The sequence below is a fragment of the Anolis carolinensis genome, chromosome 2 (assembly GCF_035594765.1).
Source record: "Anolis carolinensis isolate JA03-04 chromosome 2, rAnoCar3.1.pri, whole genome shotgun sequence".
Taxonomy (NCBI): Eukaryota; Metazoa; Chordata; class Lepidosauria; order Squamata; family Dactyloidae; genus Anolis; species Anolis carolinensis.
The window spans coordinates 288,148,258-288,165,573 of record NC_085842.1 but is presented as its reverse complement, the minus strand read 5'-3'; the positions used below and the strand labels follow the sequence as shown (position 1 = coordinate 288,165,573).

The window sequence follows — 17,316 nt, the reverse complement described above, 5'->3', positions numbered from 1 at the left end:
CAGAGGATTATTTCTATCCTTTATTCTCACACTATCTAATCTTACAAAACAACATTGCACATTACCTGTAGTTGTGTTTTCATAATCTGTTGTTCTGTAATTTTCTTTTTTACCTCTAGCATTTTTTCAATTCGTTTGTTAACTTGCTGGTCTTTCTTAAGTTCATTTTCATAAAATTTAGAACCCTGCCAAAAAGATTAAAAAATTTCAAATCCAGTTATTAGCTGTAGTCTGCTTAATCTGCTTACTCTTTAGTTGGCTTAATCTGTCTAAATTATTTTTAAAAGTATAGTCTCTTCCAGAAAAGAAAAAAACTCAAACCCAGGATTTTCACATCAGTTTTCAGAATGACAAATATTAGACCCAAATGGCAATAAATAAGTGGAAGCTGAGTAACCAAAGCAAAGATCACATGATACTTTCAACATCAGCAGAAGTTGGTATCAAAATTACCCATTTACACAATAAAATTATGCAATATGTCTAAGTACCTCATGCCTCTGTGCGGAAAGCAGAGTAGTATATTATAAATAATTAACATGTTGCACTGAAGCAGTGTTACCAACACATCACTTCAGAGGTCATAACATTATATATACATTACAGGGAGATATTGACTAATATTTAGGATCTGCATAAAAGGCTGCAATTTTAAAAGAAATGGGGCTTACTTATTAGTTATTTATTAAGCATCTAAAACTTGCACTGCATAGCACAGAGATTGAAAGACAACAGTTAGTGGTCACAGGGTTTCCCCAATCTGGTGACTATTAATAATGGGAGATGAGGTCCAGCATGTCTGATAGGTACCAGAATGATGCAGGTCAGCCTAACAGTCCGCTTTCGTATTTCATGACTGGTGCTGCTCTTCAGAATATCAATGACATATGATACATTTTCCATATATTGGTATGGTGGCATATCTTAGCATAAATACCTATTTTGCCTAAAGGTGTGGGGGCAGACTGTAAGATATTATACTGGTATACGTAGAGTGAAGCAGAATGATAAAAAAATCAAAGCACATTTGTCAGAGCTTTAGGCTATCAGACAGCATTTTTGTCTACAGAAGACATTGTTCGTATGAAAACAACTCTTGCTTTAGTTTAATCTCTATAAGGAGTAAGGTACAATGTAAAGGACAGGAGTCCTGTAGCAGACATCTATAAACCCAGAGAGTAAAAACTGTGTAGTCCAAGGGATATTGTTGGACCATAGTTCCCAGCATTCCGCACCACCTGCTGTGCTGAGAGTTGCAATTCAAGAACATTTGAAAGGTTGCACAATCCTTAAATTGCTCTAATCCTTATTAATGCTCATGAAAGATTATCTAAGTACAACAGTGGTATCATCCTACAAATAAATCCAGTTTTCATTTTCACCTTTATTATAATGACCAGCATATTTTTCTTTCTGACATTGGTAAAAACCTTGTACTCTTTCTTCAATGCAATCAATATTTAAGAGAACCTCAATCTTTTGCAGATGCTTAAACAAACAAACCTTGGAAGCTTCCAATATGATCTTGTTGATTTTCTCTTTATCCAATCCTTGCATTCCAGCTTTGTTATCATTGAGGCCCATTCTAAGCAGAAGCCCATCTTGAGAAGAAACACCATCTTTATTAACATTTTCCATTGTAGAACTAAGCAGTTTTTCAGCTTTTGCCCTGAAAAATACAAATGTTTTAAACAGGGTACCTCTCTAGGACACCACAGTGTTATAAAACTATCTTTCAGGCACCACTTAATATATAAGCAATATGTTCATCATTTTTTCTGAATACAAATTAGCTCCAAATACGAATTTCAAAGTACCATAATATCAGCATCTGGGAGGGCCAGATAGTACAGTAGAGTCTCACTTATCCAACGTAAACGGGCCGGCAGAATGTTGGATAAGCGAATATGTTGGATAATAAGGAGGCATTAAGGAAAAGCCTATTAAACATCAAATTAGGTTATGATTTTACAAATTAAGCACCAAAACATCATGTTATACAACAAATTTGACAGAAAAAGTAGTTCAATATGCAGTAATGCTATGTACTGTATTTACGAATTTAGCACCAAAATATCATGATATATTGAAAACATTCACTACAAAAATGCATTGGATAATCCAGAACGTTGGATAAGCGAGTGTTGGATAAGTGAAACTCTACTGTATTTTAGTTTGAATGTTGGACTACAGATCTGGAGATTAGAGTTCCTCTTCCCACTTGAGCATGAAATCCACTGCGTGACCTTGGGCAGGTCATATACTCTCAGCCTCTGATGATGGAAATGGCAAATCTTTTCTGATCCAAGAAAATCCTATGGTAGGTTTGCCTTAGCTGAAAACAACTCAAAGGCACACAACAACTAATTAATATTTGGAGAGAATAAGCTGAAACCATTACAAATAGGTTCCATAGCAGTCCACATGGTTTTAGCCATGCAAGAAATTCCACAAAATGTTGCAGGAACAGAATAGGGTTGAATTGAACTTCAATTTTTTTGTGTAAAAATCAGAACATCTCCCCAAGACCACAAGGATTTAATGCAATCTTTACATTTACATATAATAATATTACCTTAACAAAGTGAGTTATCAGTATTCAGTGGATTTCACTTTGCACAAGTTTTGAAATGTTTAGATTAAGATGGAAAAGCTTGAAACAGACAGCACTATCTTTAGAAGAAAAAAAATAAAGATGTACAGTACATTAAAAAAAACCATGAAATTCTATTTAAGGCTTTTTCTTGGCTGTTCAAACACCAAAGACCTCTTTTCTCTGAGCGTATACTTTTTAAGGCCCAACCTTTTATAATAAAAAAGATATTTCACAAAAAAAGTCTTATATTTGCAAGCAAAAAAAAAAATCACTCTCGCTTTTCTTGCGAAAGCATGACAAGTTTCATTTCCACATTTCTTAGATAGGAGAGAAAAGTTTAAAATGCATAATCTCCAATAAAAACATGACTGACACATATTTTTGAGTTACCAGTAGCAAAACCCCTATATCAAATAAACCATGAAGCTTTTTAGAAGTATCTAAAATGAAGTAAATTTAAAGTAGTTGTGTACAGGACTGCAACACTTAAACATCCTGTGCATTTTCTCACTTTACTGTTTACACCCTAAAACAGAACAACTTGTTACCAAGAATCCTACCCACATTGTCTTTGTGGAAGAAAAACTGAGGCATCTCTCCTGTCTTCAATGTGTTGTTAATTAACATATACAGTATAACTCCCATATCTATGCAGAATACGTTCCTGGACCAACTGTGCAAAGGCAAAACTGTAAATAACATTGAACTCTACTGAAATGAAAGACTTCTGGCAGAAGCACACCATAGAAGTGTATTGGAAGACCTAGAAAATGTCAAAGAGAACATTTTTTTCAGATGTAAGTGAAACTGCGGTTTCAGTCCCATGGTATGCAGGGTCATCCTGTGCAGAAAGGTAAGTACTTTATACAATTATCCCATTTCCTTTCTTTTTTACACATTTTATATAATTAGTAGAAAATCCTAGAGTAGCGTAATTAGAAAGAATTAAGTGATGAATTTCTATAGCAGCAAAAGTAGTGGGCAGATCGATATTTTCTATTTTAATAATGCAGGGATTGTTCACTATTGTTATTTATATTCTTTATTTTTTTAAAAAAAATGAACTGGATGATTATATTCAGCTACATTCTAATTCACTAAATAGAACTAACCATGGGACTTTTCAACTTTTTAAAGTAAAATACTTAAGGAATTTAAGAAAGTATTTGAAGTCCACCCTTTGGAAAAGGCATTAGTCAAAACTGGCCTAAGGAACATGAAATACCAGGTCTGTGTGCCAAGCTATTGCTAGTATCGAAGAAGGGCACGTGTTTATGCTCACGTCATAATCCTTCTGTGCTATCATGACATTCTTTCCAGTCACTGGAGCTTTGCCTTTTGGAAGAGCCCTGGTGGAACACAGGATTCTTGTCAGTTTCGATCGCCTGCTGATTTGTTAGAATAGCAACACTGACAAGGGGAATGGTGTGATTAGCTAGCAAGTGCTCGGGAGCTTATGAGGCTTGGTTTGCCATAGGCTTTTTCAGATGAATGACTAGGATTACAACACCATTGTAGCCTTTGTTTTACAGGGCTAGCAATGACAGCAAAATGTAAACATCTTAGTACAATTAAACTGCAATACTAAAACATTTCTAATTGCATCTATGACCTAGACAAATTGCAAGACAAGCTACAATTTTCCTGAAATGCTAAAAACATCTAACTATAATATTGTTATCATGCAGACTGATCATTTAAGTAACATCTAGGCTAGGATTTTTGAGCCATGATATATGATACTGGTTGTATTGCAGCTGACAACAGCTTGAATATGGGCTCATTAAAAAGAGATCAGTTTGGAATACAAAAATGTGGAGGGAAATGGTGAAAAATAGTTTTAACCTGTTTTAGGAATAACATTATGTGACAGCATCATCAAATAATGTAAACTATAATTTATATGTTTTTCAAGGGAAACAAAGAAGAATTTTAATCCAGCTAGTAGCTTTTTGCCACAAAATGAAATTGAGTACTGTATTTCATTTATTTATTGAATGGAAGCTGCTTTCTTATAGGAAAAGGAGTTAGTAGGATAGCTAGTCTCAGGGACATCAAGGAATGGCAAGAGGGATCAGAGAAAGAAATCAAAGAGGTGTTTACATCCCTTTTCCAATGGCCCTGTAGCATATTTAACATTCTTTGTTATCATGTTTAGAGATATTTCACTATTGCATAATATCTATGTTTTTGGATTTTTTTATTGTGTCAGAAGTGATTTGAGAATATATTGCAAGTTGTTTCTGGTGTGAGAGAATTGGCCGTCTACAGAGACGTTGCGCAGGGGACGCCCAGATATGTTAGTTGGGAGTCTTCTCTCATGTCCTGGCAATCTAGAGCTGACAGATGGGAGCTCACCCTGACTCACGGATTCAAACCGGCAACCAGATTCTGGTCAGCAGTTCAGCCAGTACAAGGGCTTAACCCATTGTGTACCCGCGGCTCCTAATATCTATGTTGTGGAATGGGAATGAAGACCTATCTTTATGTGCAGTTGGAAAATGAACAAATGTGTAATTTGCTCAATAATCATCAAAGGATTAACAGACGTTCAATTAGAATCTTTCCTAGAGGAGTGCTGTTACTGTGCAAAACACCACTTTAGTTTCTATAGCAAATGTGTTAATTTTGGAACAAATACGTAAGTGCATGTTATGTTTCTGTGTGCCTTCTGAATGTTTCAAGATATATGGCAACTATTACGGGGTTTTCATGGCCAAATTTGTTCAAAGCAACTTTGCCTTTGCTTTCCTCTCAGGTGGAGAGATAGTGACTTGGCCAAGGTAAGCCAGGAGGTTCTATGGGCAAGCAAATATTTGAACCAAGGTCTCCAGAGTCATAGTCCAACACTTGTGCCAGTAAACCATATTGGCTTTCATGTTTGTATATATACAGATATGAATTCATACCAGAAAGGAGGCTTCTGGTTCTTCCTATGTTATGTTAGCACAGGGGCTCTAAACAAAGTTAGTGCAGTTCCTGACATCACTCCTGCACTGTTCTTGGTCTACTAAAAGATCTCCTCACCCACTGGGGTTCTGCAAACCAGCAAAATTGGGAACGACCATACATTTGCTCATCCCCTATGTCCTGGTATCCTTCATGGATTTTATTGTTCAGAAAGAGGGAGAGGAATGAAAGGTTGGAGTGACTGAAATGTCAATGAGGCAGAGCAACAAGTAACATGTGTTGGAACAGCAGGCAAGAGAAAGACTCATCTCCTAGGGATTGCTCCCCCACACAGGGACAGGGAAAGGTCTTTCTTTTTTCTACTTATTGGGGCGAGTGGAAGGAGCAACCCAAGTTACACAATGTTCTTTTTATATCTCTGGCAAATGGTGGCTTCCTGCTGCTTGCACTGTCATCACAGTCAGCAACCCCCAGGTAAGCTTGAGGTGTCCCTTCATCCCATTTATTAACATTAGAAGATAGACTAAGATTCCAAAGAAGCAACAAAGAATGAAGGGACAAAAAGGATGAATAATTATTCTTCACTTCTTAGTGGCATCCTTTAATATGATCTCTAATGATATTTTTATTACAGATTTCTTATTAATTTCTCACATTCTATCACTGTTCTTGGCTGAACTGTTATCAGTTTGTATCCTTCTCAGATATGATAAGGCACACAGAATTGCTCCAGCAAACACAAAATCAAAGCCAAACAGTAGAGTACTGCTGACTAAATGGTGGATATTTTTTTCATCTAATGTAATACAAACAGCAGTAATTTAAAATAGAAGATTAGAGTCTCAGTTTGCCAGAAGCCTTTTTCCTGCCATTTAAATATAGTCTTGGCATCACATGAAAAAGGATTTGTTCTTCTCAACATCCCCTAGTGATCAAATTTCAAATACAATTGCCAAAATTCAAGTGTTTTTCAGCTCGATCGGGAGTATGGGAATCATGTAGCCTTCCAAATTAGTTGGACTACAATTTCAAACAGCCTTAGCCATCAGTCAATGGTAAAGAAATGATGGGAGATGCAATTCAACATGAAAGCCTAAATTATTCCCATCTTAATCCAGCTACTCTTCTGATTTTCTCTTCATAGGAGAAACATAATTCCCTTTTCTAGAAAAGCTTGTTTAAATGTTTGGAGTTTCAAAGAGAAGGTTTTAGATAAAAAATCTACGTGTATTTACTCTAAGGAGGAATTAACATAGAGAAACCAGATAGAGAAATGAATAGAGGATGACCCAGCAAACAGGTTTTTTTTTTTTCGTGTCAGGAGCAACCTGAGTTGCTTCTGGAGTGAGAGAATTGGCTGTCTGCAAGGACGTTGCCCAGAGGACGCCCAGATGTTTTGATGTTTTACCATCTTTGTGGGAGGCTTCTCTCATGTCCCCACATGTAGCTGGAACTGATAGAGGAAGCTCATCCGCGCTCTCCCCGGGTGGGATTCGAACCTGGCAGCTTTCAGGTCAGCAACCCAACCTTCAAGTCACTAGGCTTTTATCCCCTAGGCCACCGGAGGCTCAGCAAGCAGGTGAAGACCTTTCTCTGACAGCGGACCGTTGGAGAAGGATCAAGGACACACTGCTGGGGAGACTGTGGGTGGGATTTGGGGGGAATGACTGTGTGTTTTAAAATGCATTTTAATGTAGGTATTATATTTTAATTGTATTTTTAAAATATAAAATACAATATTTTAATTGTATTTTAACCTAACCAAACAGTACTATTTAATTGGTTTTTTTTAATGTTTGTATTTGCTTTGTTTTGAACTGGGACCAAAATATGTGGTTGTTATCTGCCTTAAGTTCCCATGCGGAGAAGGGTGACATATTAATATAGTAAATTATTTTTATTATTTTTATTATTAATAATGGTTTTAAAACTTGGTGAAAAATCCTCAAAGGCTTCATTCCTAAACATATCAGGCAAAATATCCTCTTGTCACAATTGTATGAATTGCTAAGTAAGCACACATATTGTTGCACTACAAAGCTGCAGCCCTTTACTATCGTGTTTCCCCAAAAATAAAAGTGTCTTATATTAATTTTTGCTTCCAAAGTTGCGCTAGGTCTTATTTTCAGGAGATGTCCTATTTTTCCATGAAGAATTCGCATTTACTGTTGAACAAAAAAATGAACATTTATCATATACTAGCTATGCCCGGCCACGCATTGCTGTGGTGAAGTATGGTGGTATGGGAAATAAAGTATTGAGGAATTGGTGGTAGTTAAGGTAAAGGGTAAAGGTTTTACCCTGACATTGTTCAGTCATGTCTGACTCTGGGGGTTGGTGCTCATCTCCATTTCTAAGCCGAAGAGCTGGCGTTGTCCGTAGATTCCTCCAAGGTCATGTGGCCGGCATGACTGCATGGAGCGCCGTTACCTTCCCGCCGGAGCAGTACCTATTCATCTACTCTCATTTGCATGTTTTTGAACTTTAGAGTTGGCAGAAGCTGGGGCTAACAGTGGGGGCTCTCTCTGCTCCTCCAATTCAAACCTGTGACCTTTCGGTCCAGAAGTTCAGCAGCTCAGCGCTTTAACACTCTGTGCCATCAGGGGCAAATCCTCAGAAAACAGAGGATTTGCCAGACTTTGGTGATGGGAATACTTTATTGGGAGGTGTTAGCTGGCCCTGATTGTTTCCTGTGTGGAATTCCCCAGTTTTCATAGTGTTGTTCTTCATTTAGTTTTCTTATTTTAGAGATTGTATTGTTCTGTTTTATTATACCACAGTAATTTTTATATATTCTGCTTTTAGTGTTTTTGAATACTTGGAGCCAGATTGTATTCATTTTCACGGTTCACAGCAACACAATAATAATAATAATACTAATAATAATGATGACTCTGTTAATGCACACTGCTTCACTCCCTTCTCAGCTTCCTTTCTGGAAGAATCCTTTCTTGCGAGGTGTTAGCTGGTCCTGATTGTTTCCTTTGTAGAATTCCCAATTTCCCTGCTTTCAGAGTGTTGCTCTTTATTTACTGTACTGGTTTTAGAGATTATATTGTTCTGTATTATTCTACAACAGTAATTATTTCATATTACAGTAGAATCTCACTTATTGAACATTCGCTTATCCAATGTTCTGGATTATCCAATGCAGTCTGCCTTTTAGTAGTCAATGTTTTTGTAGTTTTTGTGTTTTAAATTCATTGTGATATTTTGGTGGTAAATTTGTAAATACAGTAATTACTACATAGCATTACTGCACATGGAACTACTTTTTCTGTCACAATTGTTGTATAACATGTTTTGGTGCTTAATTTGTATGATTACCTAATTTGATGTTTAATCAGCTTTTCTTAAATCCCTTCTTATTATCCAACATATTCACTTATCCAATGTTTTACCGGCCTGTTTATGTTGGATAAGTGAGATTCTACTGTATATTTATAATCTTATTTTATCTGCTTAGAACCGGATTATATGAGGCCCCTTCTACACAGCTGGATAAAATGCACACTGAAGTGGATTATATGGCAGTGTGGATTCAAGATAATCCAGTTCAAAGAAGATAATATAAGATTATAAAAGGGTTATGTAGCTGTGTGGAAGGGCCTTGAGTCTACACTGCCATATAATACAGTTAAAATCTGATAATCTGTATTTTATAGGCAGTGTGGAACAGGCCTAAGTGAGGCCCAACTCTGCCTGTCCCCTGGGCTGAGTGGGTTGCTAGGAGACCAAGTGGGCAGAGCTTAGCCTTCTAACTGGCAGCAATTGGATAAAAACAATGATTCCTTCCCTCTAATTAGGACTTTATTTTTCTTTTCTTTTTATTGTATCAACCTAGAGGTGTGGATGAGAGGTTGTGCTGTCAATTTTCGAGGTTGTGGGGTGTTTAGTTTCGTTGTTTTGTCCACTGCCATGATTCCATCACCCTTATATTAACCAGACAAATTGTGAATCCTATTAAGAATTTGTTACTACCATTATTTCCATATACAACCATCTATGGTACGTACATTTACCGATCCTGCATGCTCTGGTGTTCTATTCAGAGGGCATGCTTCCAAACAAAAGTTTTGCTAGGTCTTACTTTTGGGGGAGGTCTTATATTTAGCAATTCAGCAAAACCTCTACTAGGTCTTATTTTCAAGGGATGTCTTATTTTCGGGGAGACAGGGTATCTTCCTTGGGACTACTTTCAATAAATTTAAGCCTACTAGAATCTATGGCTGTTTCACTGATTATGATTTCACTGTAACTGCAAAACCTTTTGTGGACTATAGGAGTTTACAATATTCGGGGTGTGTAAGTGAGAAGTGGTATTGAGAATACTCAGTCAGAAATCTCTAGTGCCTCACCAAACTACAAATTCCAGGGGTTCATGGTATGTAAACATGGAAGTTAAAGTGGAATTACAGTGTTTTAACTAGATAGCGTGAAAGTGCTGTAATGTACTTCTGTGTACATATACAGTGTTCCCTCACTACTTCGCGGTTCACTTTTTTGCAGATTCGCTGTTTTGCGGTTTTTCAATAAACTCTAAAAGAACATTATAAATCATAAAAAATTACAATTTACAGCCTAAGGAATTAGAAGCCAAAGGGAGAGAAAAGGAGCCCAAGCGGCAACGGGAGGAGGAGGCGGCAATTTATCAACACACGATTGGTTGATAAAGACTTAAAATAATGTATAACTACTAAAATTATGTATAAATATATAGTGTCCATACTTTGCGGATTTTCACTTACTGTGGGTGGTCCTGGAACCTAACCCCCACGATAAGTGAGGTAACACTGTATACAGGATTGCCATATTGCTGGGAAACTTGGTTCTAAAAAACTGTTTGAGAGAAAAGTTCTGAAACTTAGAAGAGGCACCCCTTCATTTTAAAAAACAGACTACAGATTTTCTCATTACAGGTTGCACAAGTTGCAACTACAAATTTTTGTCTTTCTACTTTGTCAGGAAGTTGCCAGATTCTTATTATATTCTTCCTTCTTGATAATAAAAATGTTACTTATTAACTTTACAAGTTGTCAATAATAAAGCTTATTTACAACAAGTTAAAACAGGGAACTAAACACAATTTCAAGTATGCTAGAGACATGAATCGGTATACTGTAAAATCATCATCCTGCCTAATCTACCATGAATGTGAATTAAACGCTGCACTATTTACCCTGCATCACTAATAGAATTAGTATTGCTGCTGTTAGCAAATATTTTCCATTCTATGCCCAAGGTATGAAATGCAATGGATACTAAGAAGTTTAGAAGGACCACACTACCTTCAGAAATCTGTAAGCCAAACTATTGTACTCCCCTCGCTTGAGAACCCCTCCTCCCCTTTTATATGTCTCATCCACACAACCAACTAGATGTTAAATTACCATCTGTCACTTAGGAGGAAACCACAGCAACACTGGTATCATGGCTAGTTTATCTTTTTATCCAGAACATGCCCAGCTATACATGTATACGCAGAAGTCCCAGTGTCAATGGGTCATTCTCTCAATGGAGAAGTCTTCCTTTCTCTCAGTGAGATGTCACTCCATCACAGCATTTTTATAAAACACTACCAGGTTTCTAGTACATCAATACATCAATTGGCTTTAGTTACTTTATGATTGTGTTCGATAGTGACATTGACAGTTGGCAAATGAAACTGTCATCTGGTGAATCAGATCTCTAACACCCACAGTAACCTTTCCACTCGTATGAAATATTTGTGCAAGCTACTGCTCCTTTCTCCATATACACTACACATCATCCTCAAACATTCTATTCACGAAATTTTGTATCCCACCCTTCATTTTCTTTCAATAAAAAAAGAAAATAAAAAATATTGAGAATATCTTCTAGCTACAGATTGAGCATCCCCATATCCAAAATACCTGGGACCAGAAATGTTTTCAATTTCAGGTTTTTTTTAAATACAGTAGAGTCTCACTTATCCAAGCTAAACGGGCAAGCAGAACCTTGGATAAGTGAATATCTTGGATAATAAGGAGGGATTAAGGAAAAGCCTATTAAACGTCAAAATAGGTTATGATTTTACAAATTAAGCACCAAAACATGATGTTATACAACAAATTTGACAGAAAAAGTAGTTCAATACGCAGTAATGTTATGTTGTAAGTACTGTATTTACAAATTTAGCACCAAAATCTCATGATATATTGAAAACATTGATTACAAAAATGCCTTGGATAATTCAGAACCTTGGATAAGCGAGTCTTGGATAAGTGAGACTCTACTGTATTTCCCTTTTGGCCTCTGCACAGATAATGGCACAATATCTTTACACCAACTGCCGCCCTGAGGCCACGGAGTGAAGAGGGGAGAGCCAGGAAGACACAGCTCCATTGTGTCTCCTGCAACATCACTTGGGAGCCCATCAATATAGACAACATAATATATAGAAATATTAACATTGTAATGTAATGGTGCTGGTATACTGTAATTTTAATAACATAATATAATACATTATATATTGTATATATTACAACTTATGATATGGTACAACATATTATATAATACATATATAATACTAATAGTATAATGTACTGGTAGTGTATTGTGGTAAAATAGTATAGTAAAATATAATAATATATAATAATATAATAATAGTATATTATCTAATAATAATAATACTTCAGTTGTACCTTGCCCTATCTCCTTGATGGGACTCAGGGTGGTTTCCTACTAAAGTAACAAAATGGCAAACATTCAACGCCAAAAACAGACAATGATAACTCAAATCAAAACAGTGGATAAAATCTCAAAGTAAACTTATAAACTAAATAAAAATACATAATGTAACTTAAATAAACATAATATAACCCATCACACGTAATTTCCACAGGCTGAAGTAGGTGTTCAATATCTAAGCGAGGATAAATATAAATGTGTACTTGTCTTCCTCCTCTCTATATACGGTACTAAGATGTATAAATGAGTTTTTAAAAGCTTTTAAAGGAGAGGAGGATGGGGGCAGTTTTTATTTCTTTAGGGAGCAAGTTCCAGAGGAGGGGGGCAACCACACAGAAGGCCCCCTCTCTCATCCCCACCAACAGTGTTTGAGATGGGGGGGGGGCAAGACTAAGAGCAGGGCCTCCCCTATCGACCGCAGTGCTTGAGCTGGTTCGTATACAGAGATGCGGTTTTTTAGATAGTCTAGAACCAGACTGTTTAGGGCTTTATTGGATAATCTTCTTATATGGCGCTCCAGTTAGTTACCTGGCTGCCAATCTTTGGACCATTTGGAGCTTCCAAACTATCTTCTAAGGCAGCTCTACATAGAGAGCATTGCAGTACAGTAGTCCAAACGGGATGTGACTAAGGTATGGACTACCATGGCCAGATTAAAGGTAAAGGTTTTCCCCTGACGTTAAGTCCAGTCATGTCTGACTCTGGGGTGTAGTGCTCATCTCCATTTCTAAGCCGAAGAGCCGGCGCTGTCCGTAGACACCTCCAAGGTCATGTGGCCAGCATGACTGCATGGAGCGCCGTTACCTTCCCGCCAGAGTACTGATCTACTCACATTGGCATGTTTTCGAACTGCTAGGTTGGCAGGAGCTGGAGCTAACAGTGGCCACTCATGCTGCTCCCGGGGCTTGAACCTGGGACCTTTTGGTCTGCAGCTCAGTGCTTTAACGCACTTTGCCACCGGGGCTTCTTATCATGGCCAGATTAGGTGGTATATAATATTACTAGTAATATTGCAGTATAATGTGTTTTTTAAAATATAGATGTAGATTTGTTTTTGGGATTTGGGGGATTGGTTATTTTTGTCTTTGTTCAACTTCTCATGGCATTGAATGTTTGCTGATACATGTTGTAAACCGCCCTGAGTCCCCTCAGAGAGATAGGGTGGGATATAAATAAAAGTTTTTATTATTTTTACATATATATCTCAGAGATGGGACTCCAATCTAAACACAGAGTTCACTTAGAGCAGTGGTTCTTAACCTCTGGATCCCCAGGTGTTTTGGCTTACAACTCCCAGAAATCACAACCAGTTTACCAGCTGTTAGGATTTCTGGGAGCTGAAGGCCAAAACATCTGGGGACCCACAGGTTGAGAACCACTGACTTAGAGGTCTTTATATATAACCTGAATTTTATACATGATATATCTGATCATGTGCACAAAACAAGGTTTGTGTACCATGAAGCATCAGAAAACCTATTGAATGACTGTAACAGCCTCAGGCCCCCTTCCTTCCTTATTAAAACAGCTCCACTTGCTGGCGATAAGTTTCTGGTACCAATTCAAAGTGCAGGTTATTACGTACAAAGCCCTAAACAGTTTGGGCCCTGCCTGCCTTTGCGACCGCATTTCCCCCTATGAACCGGCACAGACCCTAACATCTGCCCTTCTCTTGCTCCCACCACTATTACAAGAACAGTTGGTGGAGATGAGAGAAAGGGCCTTCTCGGTGGTGGCCCTCCCAGCTCTGGAACTCCCTCTCCACAGAGAGTAGATTAGCATTCACTCTGTCCATCTTCCACAGGGACCTCAAAACCTGGATGTTCCAGTGTGCATTTGATAATGGTTAGGCCCATGTCCATGAATGCCCAACTCTCTCTACTTTCTGATCTTGCCCACCTTATTGCTGGTTCTGGTTGTTGAAGTTTGCTTTGATTCATTTTAACGTTGTTTTTTATACTCTGCTGTTTTTAATTTAGATTGTTATATGTTTATTTATTTACGACATTTATACCCTGCCCTTCTCACCCCGAAGGGGACTCTGAACGGCTTACAAGATATATGTACATACATTATATTATTAGCATAATACAATATTAGCATTATATACTATATTGTACTATACCACTATGCTGCAATATTATTAATAATACATATATATTATATCATTATATTGCATTATTATTATAATATTGCATTACAATATTATGATCAGTATTACATTTATTACGTTTTAAAATGTGTTTTTAGTTGGTAAACTCTTGTTGTTGGGCTTGGTCCCGCTTGTAAGCCATCCCAAGTCCATTCAGGTCAGTGGTTTTCAACCTGTGGATCCCAAGGTGTTTTGGCCTACAACTGCCAGAAATCCCAGCCAGTTTACTAGCTGTTAGGATTTCTGGAATTTGAAGGCCAAAACATCTGGGGACCCACAGGTTGAGAACCACTGCTTCAGGGAGGGTGGCGGGATACAAGTTATTATTATTATATTTTCTATCATGGCATTCGTGGTAGTTTTGTTCTTTTTGCTGCCTACGGATTTCATAAATTATAAAGTTACCATCCAAAAAAGAAAAGAACACGCGGGGTGCATGTACACCAGGCATGGGCCAACTTGGGCCCTCCCTCCAGGTGTTTTGGACTTCAACTCCCACAGTTCCTAACAGCCTCAGGCCCTTTCCTTTCCCCCTCAGCTGGAGGGGGGAGGGAGGGCCCAAGTTGGCCCAGGCCTGCTATACACCCTCAACATCACTGAAGAGGCGCGGGATACGTTCCTAAAAGTGAGGGGAAACCGAGGAGCCACTCCTTCCTGAGGAAAAAGAGGGGCAGAAGAAGGGCCCCGAAGCTCCCTCAACATCCACACACCTGAAGTCTCCTCACAGGGGCTCCAAAGACCATCACCACCACTTGCTCCTCCTCCACGATTCAAAATGGCGGCCGGCCGAAACCCAACGGCCAAAGGAAAGGAAACGCGCCTCAAACTACGTCACAAGCCGAATGACGGTCGGGCGCTGTTTGGCCCCGCCCCCTTCCCCCGCCCCCATCCTCCCGGAGAGAGTGAGAAGAAACAAGGACTACATTTCCCAGCATGGCTGAGGAAGCCCTCCGTGTGGGAGGGGGAGGGAGCGCGGAAAGGGCTTGGCGGAGAGCGGTGTAGCCTGCTGCCTAGCGCGAGCTCGGGCGTGTAAGATGGCGACGGAGGGAACAGTTCTGCTCTGAGGAGGAAGAGGAAGAGGAGGCTACTGCACTGTTGCAGATGGTTGGTTCCACAAGCGCCCGCTGAGGGGGAGCTGCGCTTGCCGGCGGTGGCCGAAAGGGGGCCGCGGAAGGGGCTTCAAAGGGGCCTCGAAGGGAGAGGCGAAGAAGGAGAAGAAGAAGGTGTCAGTCAGGTAGCGCCGCCTCTGCTTCGCTCGCTCTCGGCTCTTTGCCGGCGGCCAAGACGCCTCCATGTCGGACAACCAAAGCTGGAATTCCTCAGGCTCCGAGGAGGATCCCGAGACCGAGTCCGGGCCGCCTGTTGAACTCTGCGGAGTCCTCAGTAAGGTAAGAAGGAGGAGAAGGAGAAGAAGCCTCAGACTGTTTTCCTTCCGCAACAATCTGAACGAGAGGCTTGTGGTATCTGTCCATCCGTCTATGCGCCTCACCTGACGAGAGGAAATGGAGGAAGGAAGGTCCTGCTGCGAAAGAGAGTGCATCTCTTCATGCTGCAGATTTAATCCAGTTTAACACCACTTGAACTGCCGTATTATGGCAGTTGTAGTTTTACAAGGCCTTTATTCCCCCCCCCCCCTTTTTTTTGTGCCTCACCAAACTACGGCCCCCTCCACATAAGCTGAACAAAATCCCACATTTTCTGCTTTAACAGGCTTATATACAGTGTGGACTCAGCTAACCCAGTGCAAAGCAGATATTCTGGGTTATATGGCTGTGTGGAAGGGCCCTACAACTCCCACTGTTTATTTATTTGTATCCCGCTTTTTCTCTCCATACGGAGACTCAAAGCGGCTCACAATCAAAAACATTACAATAGTGGTTCTCAACCTTCCTGATTGATTCCACGACCCCTTAATACAGTTCCTCATGCTGTGGCAACCCCCAGCCATAAAATTATTTTCGTTGCTACTTCATAAGTGTAATTTTGCTACTGTTATGAATCGTAATGTCAATATCTGATGTGCATTATGTCTTTTCATTAACTGGACCAGATTTGGAACGAATACCCGATACGCCCAAATCTGAATATTGGTGGGGTTGGAGGGGGATTGATTTTGTCATTTGGGAGTTGTAGTTGCTGGGATTTATAGTTCACCCGTAATCAAATAGCATTCTGAACCCCACCAACGATGGAATTCAACCAAACTTGGCACACAGAACTCCCAGAAAATACTGAAAGGGTTTGGTGGGCATTGACCTTAAGTTTTCAACTTGTACTTCACTTACATCCAGAAAGCACTGTGAACTCAAACAATGATAGATCTGGATCAAACAATGATAGATCTGGATCAAACAATGATAGATCTGGATCAAACTTGGCACAAATACGCAGTATGCCCAAATGTGAACACTGGTGGAGTTTGGGGAAAATAGACCTTGACATTTAGGAGTTGTAGTTGCTGAGATTTATAGTTCACCTACAGGGAGCATTTTGAACCCCAACAATGATAGAATTGAGCCAAACTTCCCACAGAGAACCCCCATGACAAGCGGAGAGGTCTTCAGCCTTCTCTGCCAAAGGGGTTCCTAAGATCATCAGAAATATGTTTTCTGATGGTCTTTGGTGACCCCTCTGACACCCCCCTCGCGATCTCCCCAGGGGTCCTGACCCCCAGGTTGAGAAACACTGCATTACAACTTAAATATACAATAATAAAACATATCATTATATAGCATCAGTAATAATTATATTTAATATATTAGCATTACTATATGTTAATACTAATATTAATATGTAATAATATTTATAATATTAATCTAGTATTAATAGTAATATTATATTATTAGTATTATAAAGTGTAACCTAGTGGCACAGTGGGTTAAACCACTGAGCTGCTGAACTTGCGAACCAAAAGGTTGCAGGTTCAAATCTGGGGAGCGGAGTGAGC

The 17,316-nt window shown here is 39.0% G+C and overlaps 2 protein-coding genes across 7 annotated transcripts in view; one reads left to right on the top strand and one right to left on the bottom strand.

Moving 5' to 3' along the window:
* polk (DNA polymerase kappa) overlaps positions 1 to 15,232 on the bottom strand; it is a 45,055-nt gene extending 29,823 nt beyond the window's left edge. For all 5 annotated transcript variants that reach the window (XM_008102937.2, XM_003216253.3, XM_008102938.2 and 2 more), the window contains exons 1-3: positions 15,080 to 15,232; positions 1,504 to 1,669; positions 66 to 185 (exon numbers count right to left, since the gene is read on the bottom strand). In XM_008102937.2, coding sequence (XP_008101144.2) covers positions 66 to 185; positions 1,504 to 1,638 — 255 coding nt within the window. In that variant the 5' untranslated portion in view covers positions 1,639 to 1,669; positions 15,080 to 15,232. The remainder of the gene's footprint in view (positions 1 to 65; positions 186 to 1,503; positions 1,670 to 15,079) is intronic.
* Positions 15,233 to 15,274: 42 nt separating this feature from the next.
* The window catches only part of cert1 (ceramide transporter 1), an 80,615-nt gene continuing 78,573 nt past the window's right edge, over positions 15,275 to 17,316 (top strand). Inside the window, exon 1 of one of the 2 annotated variants that reach the window (XM_003216254.4) lies at positions 15,275 to 15,757. In XM_003216254.4, coding sequence (XP_003216302.1) covers positions 15,662 to 15,757 — 96 coding nt within the window. In that variant the 5' untranslated portion in view covers positions 15,275 to 15,661. The remainder of the gene's footprint in view (positions 15,758 to 17,316) is intronic. The other variant, XM_008102942.3, reaches the window with a different exon arrangement.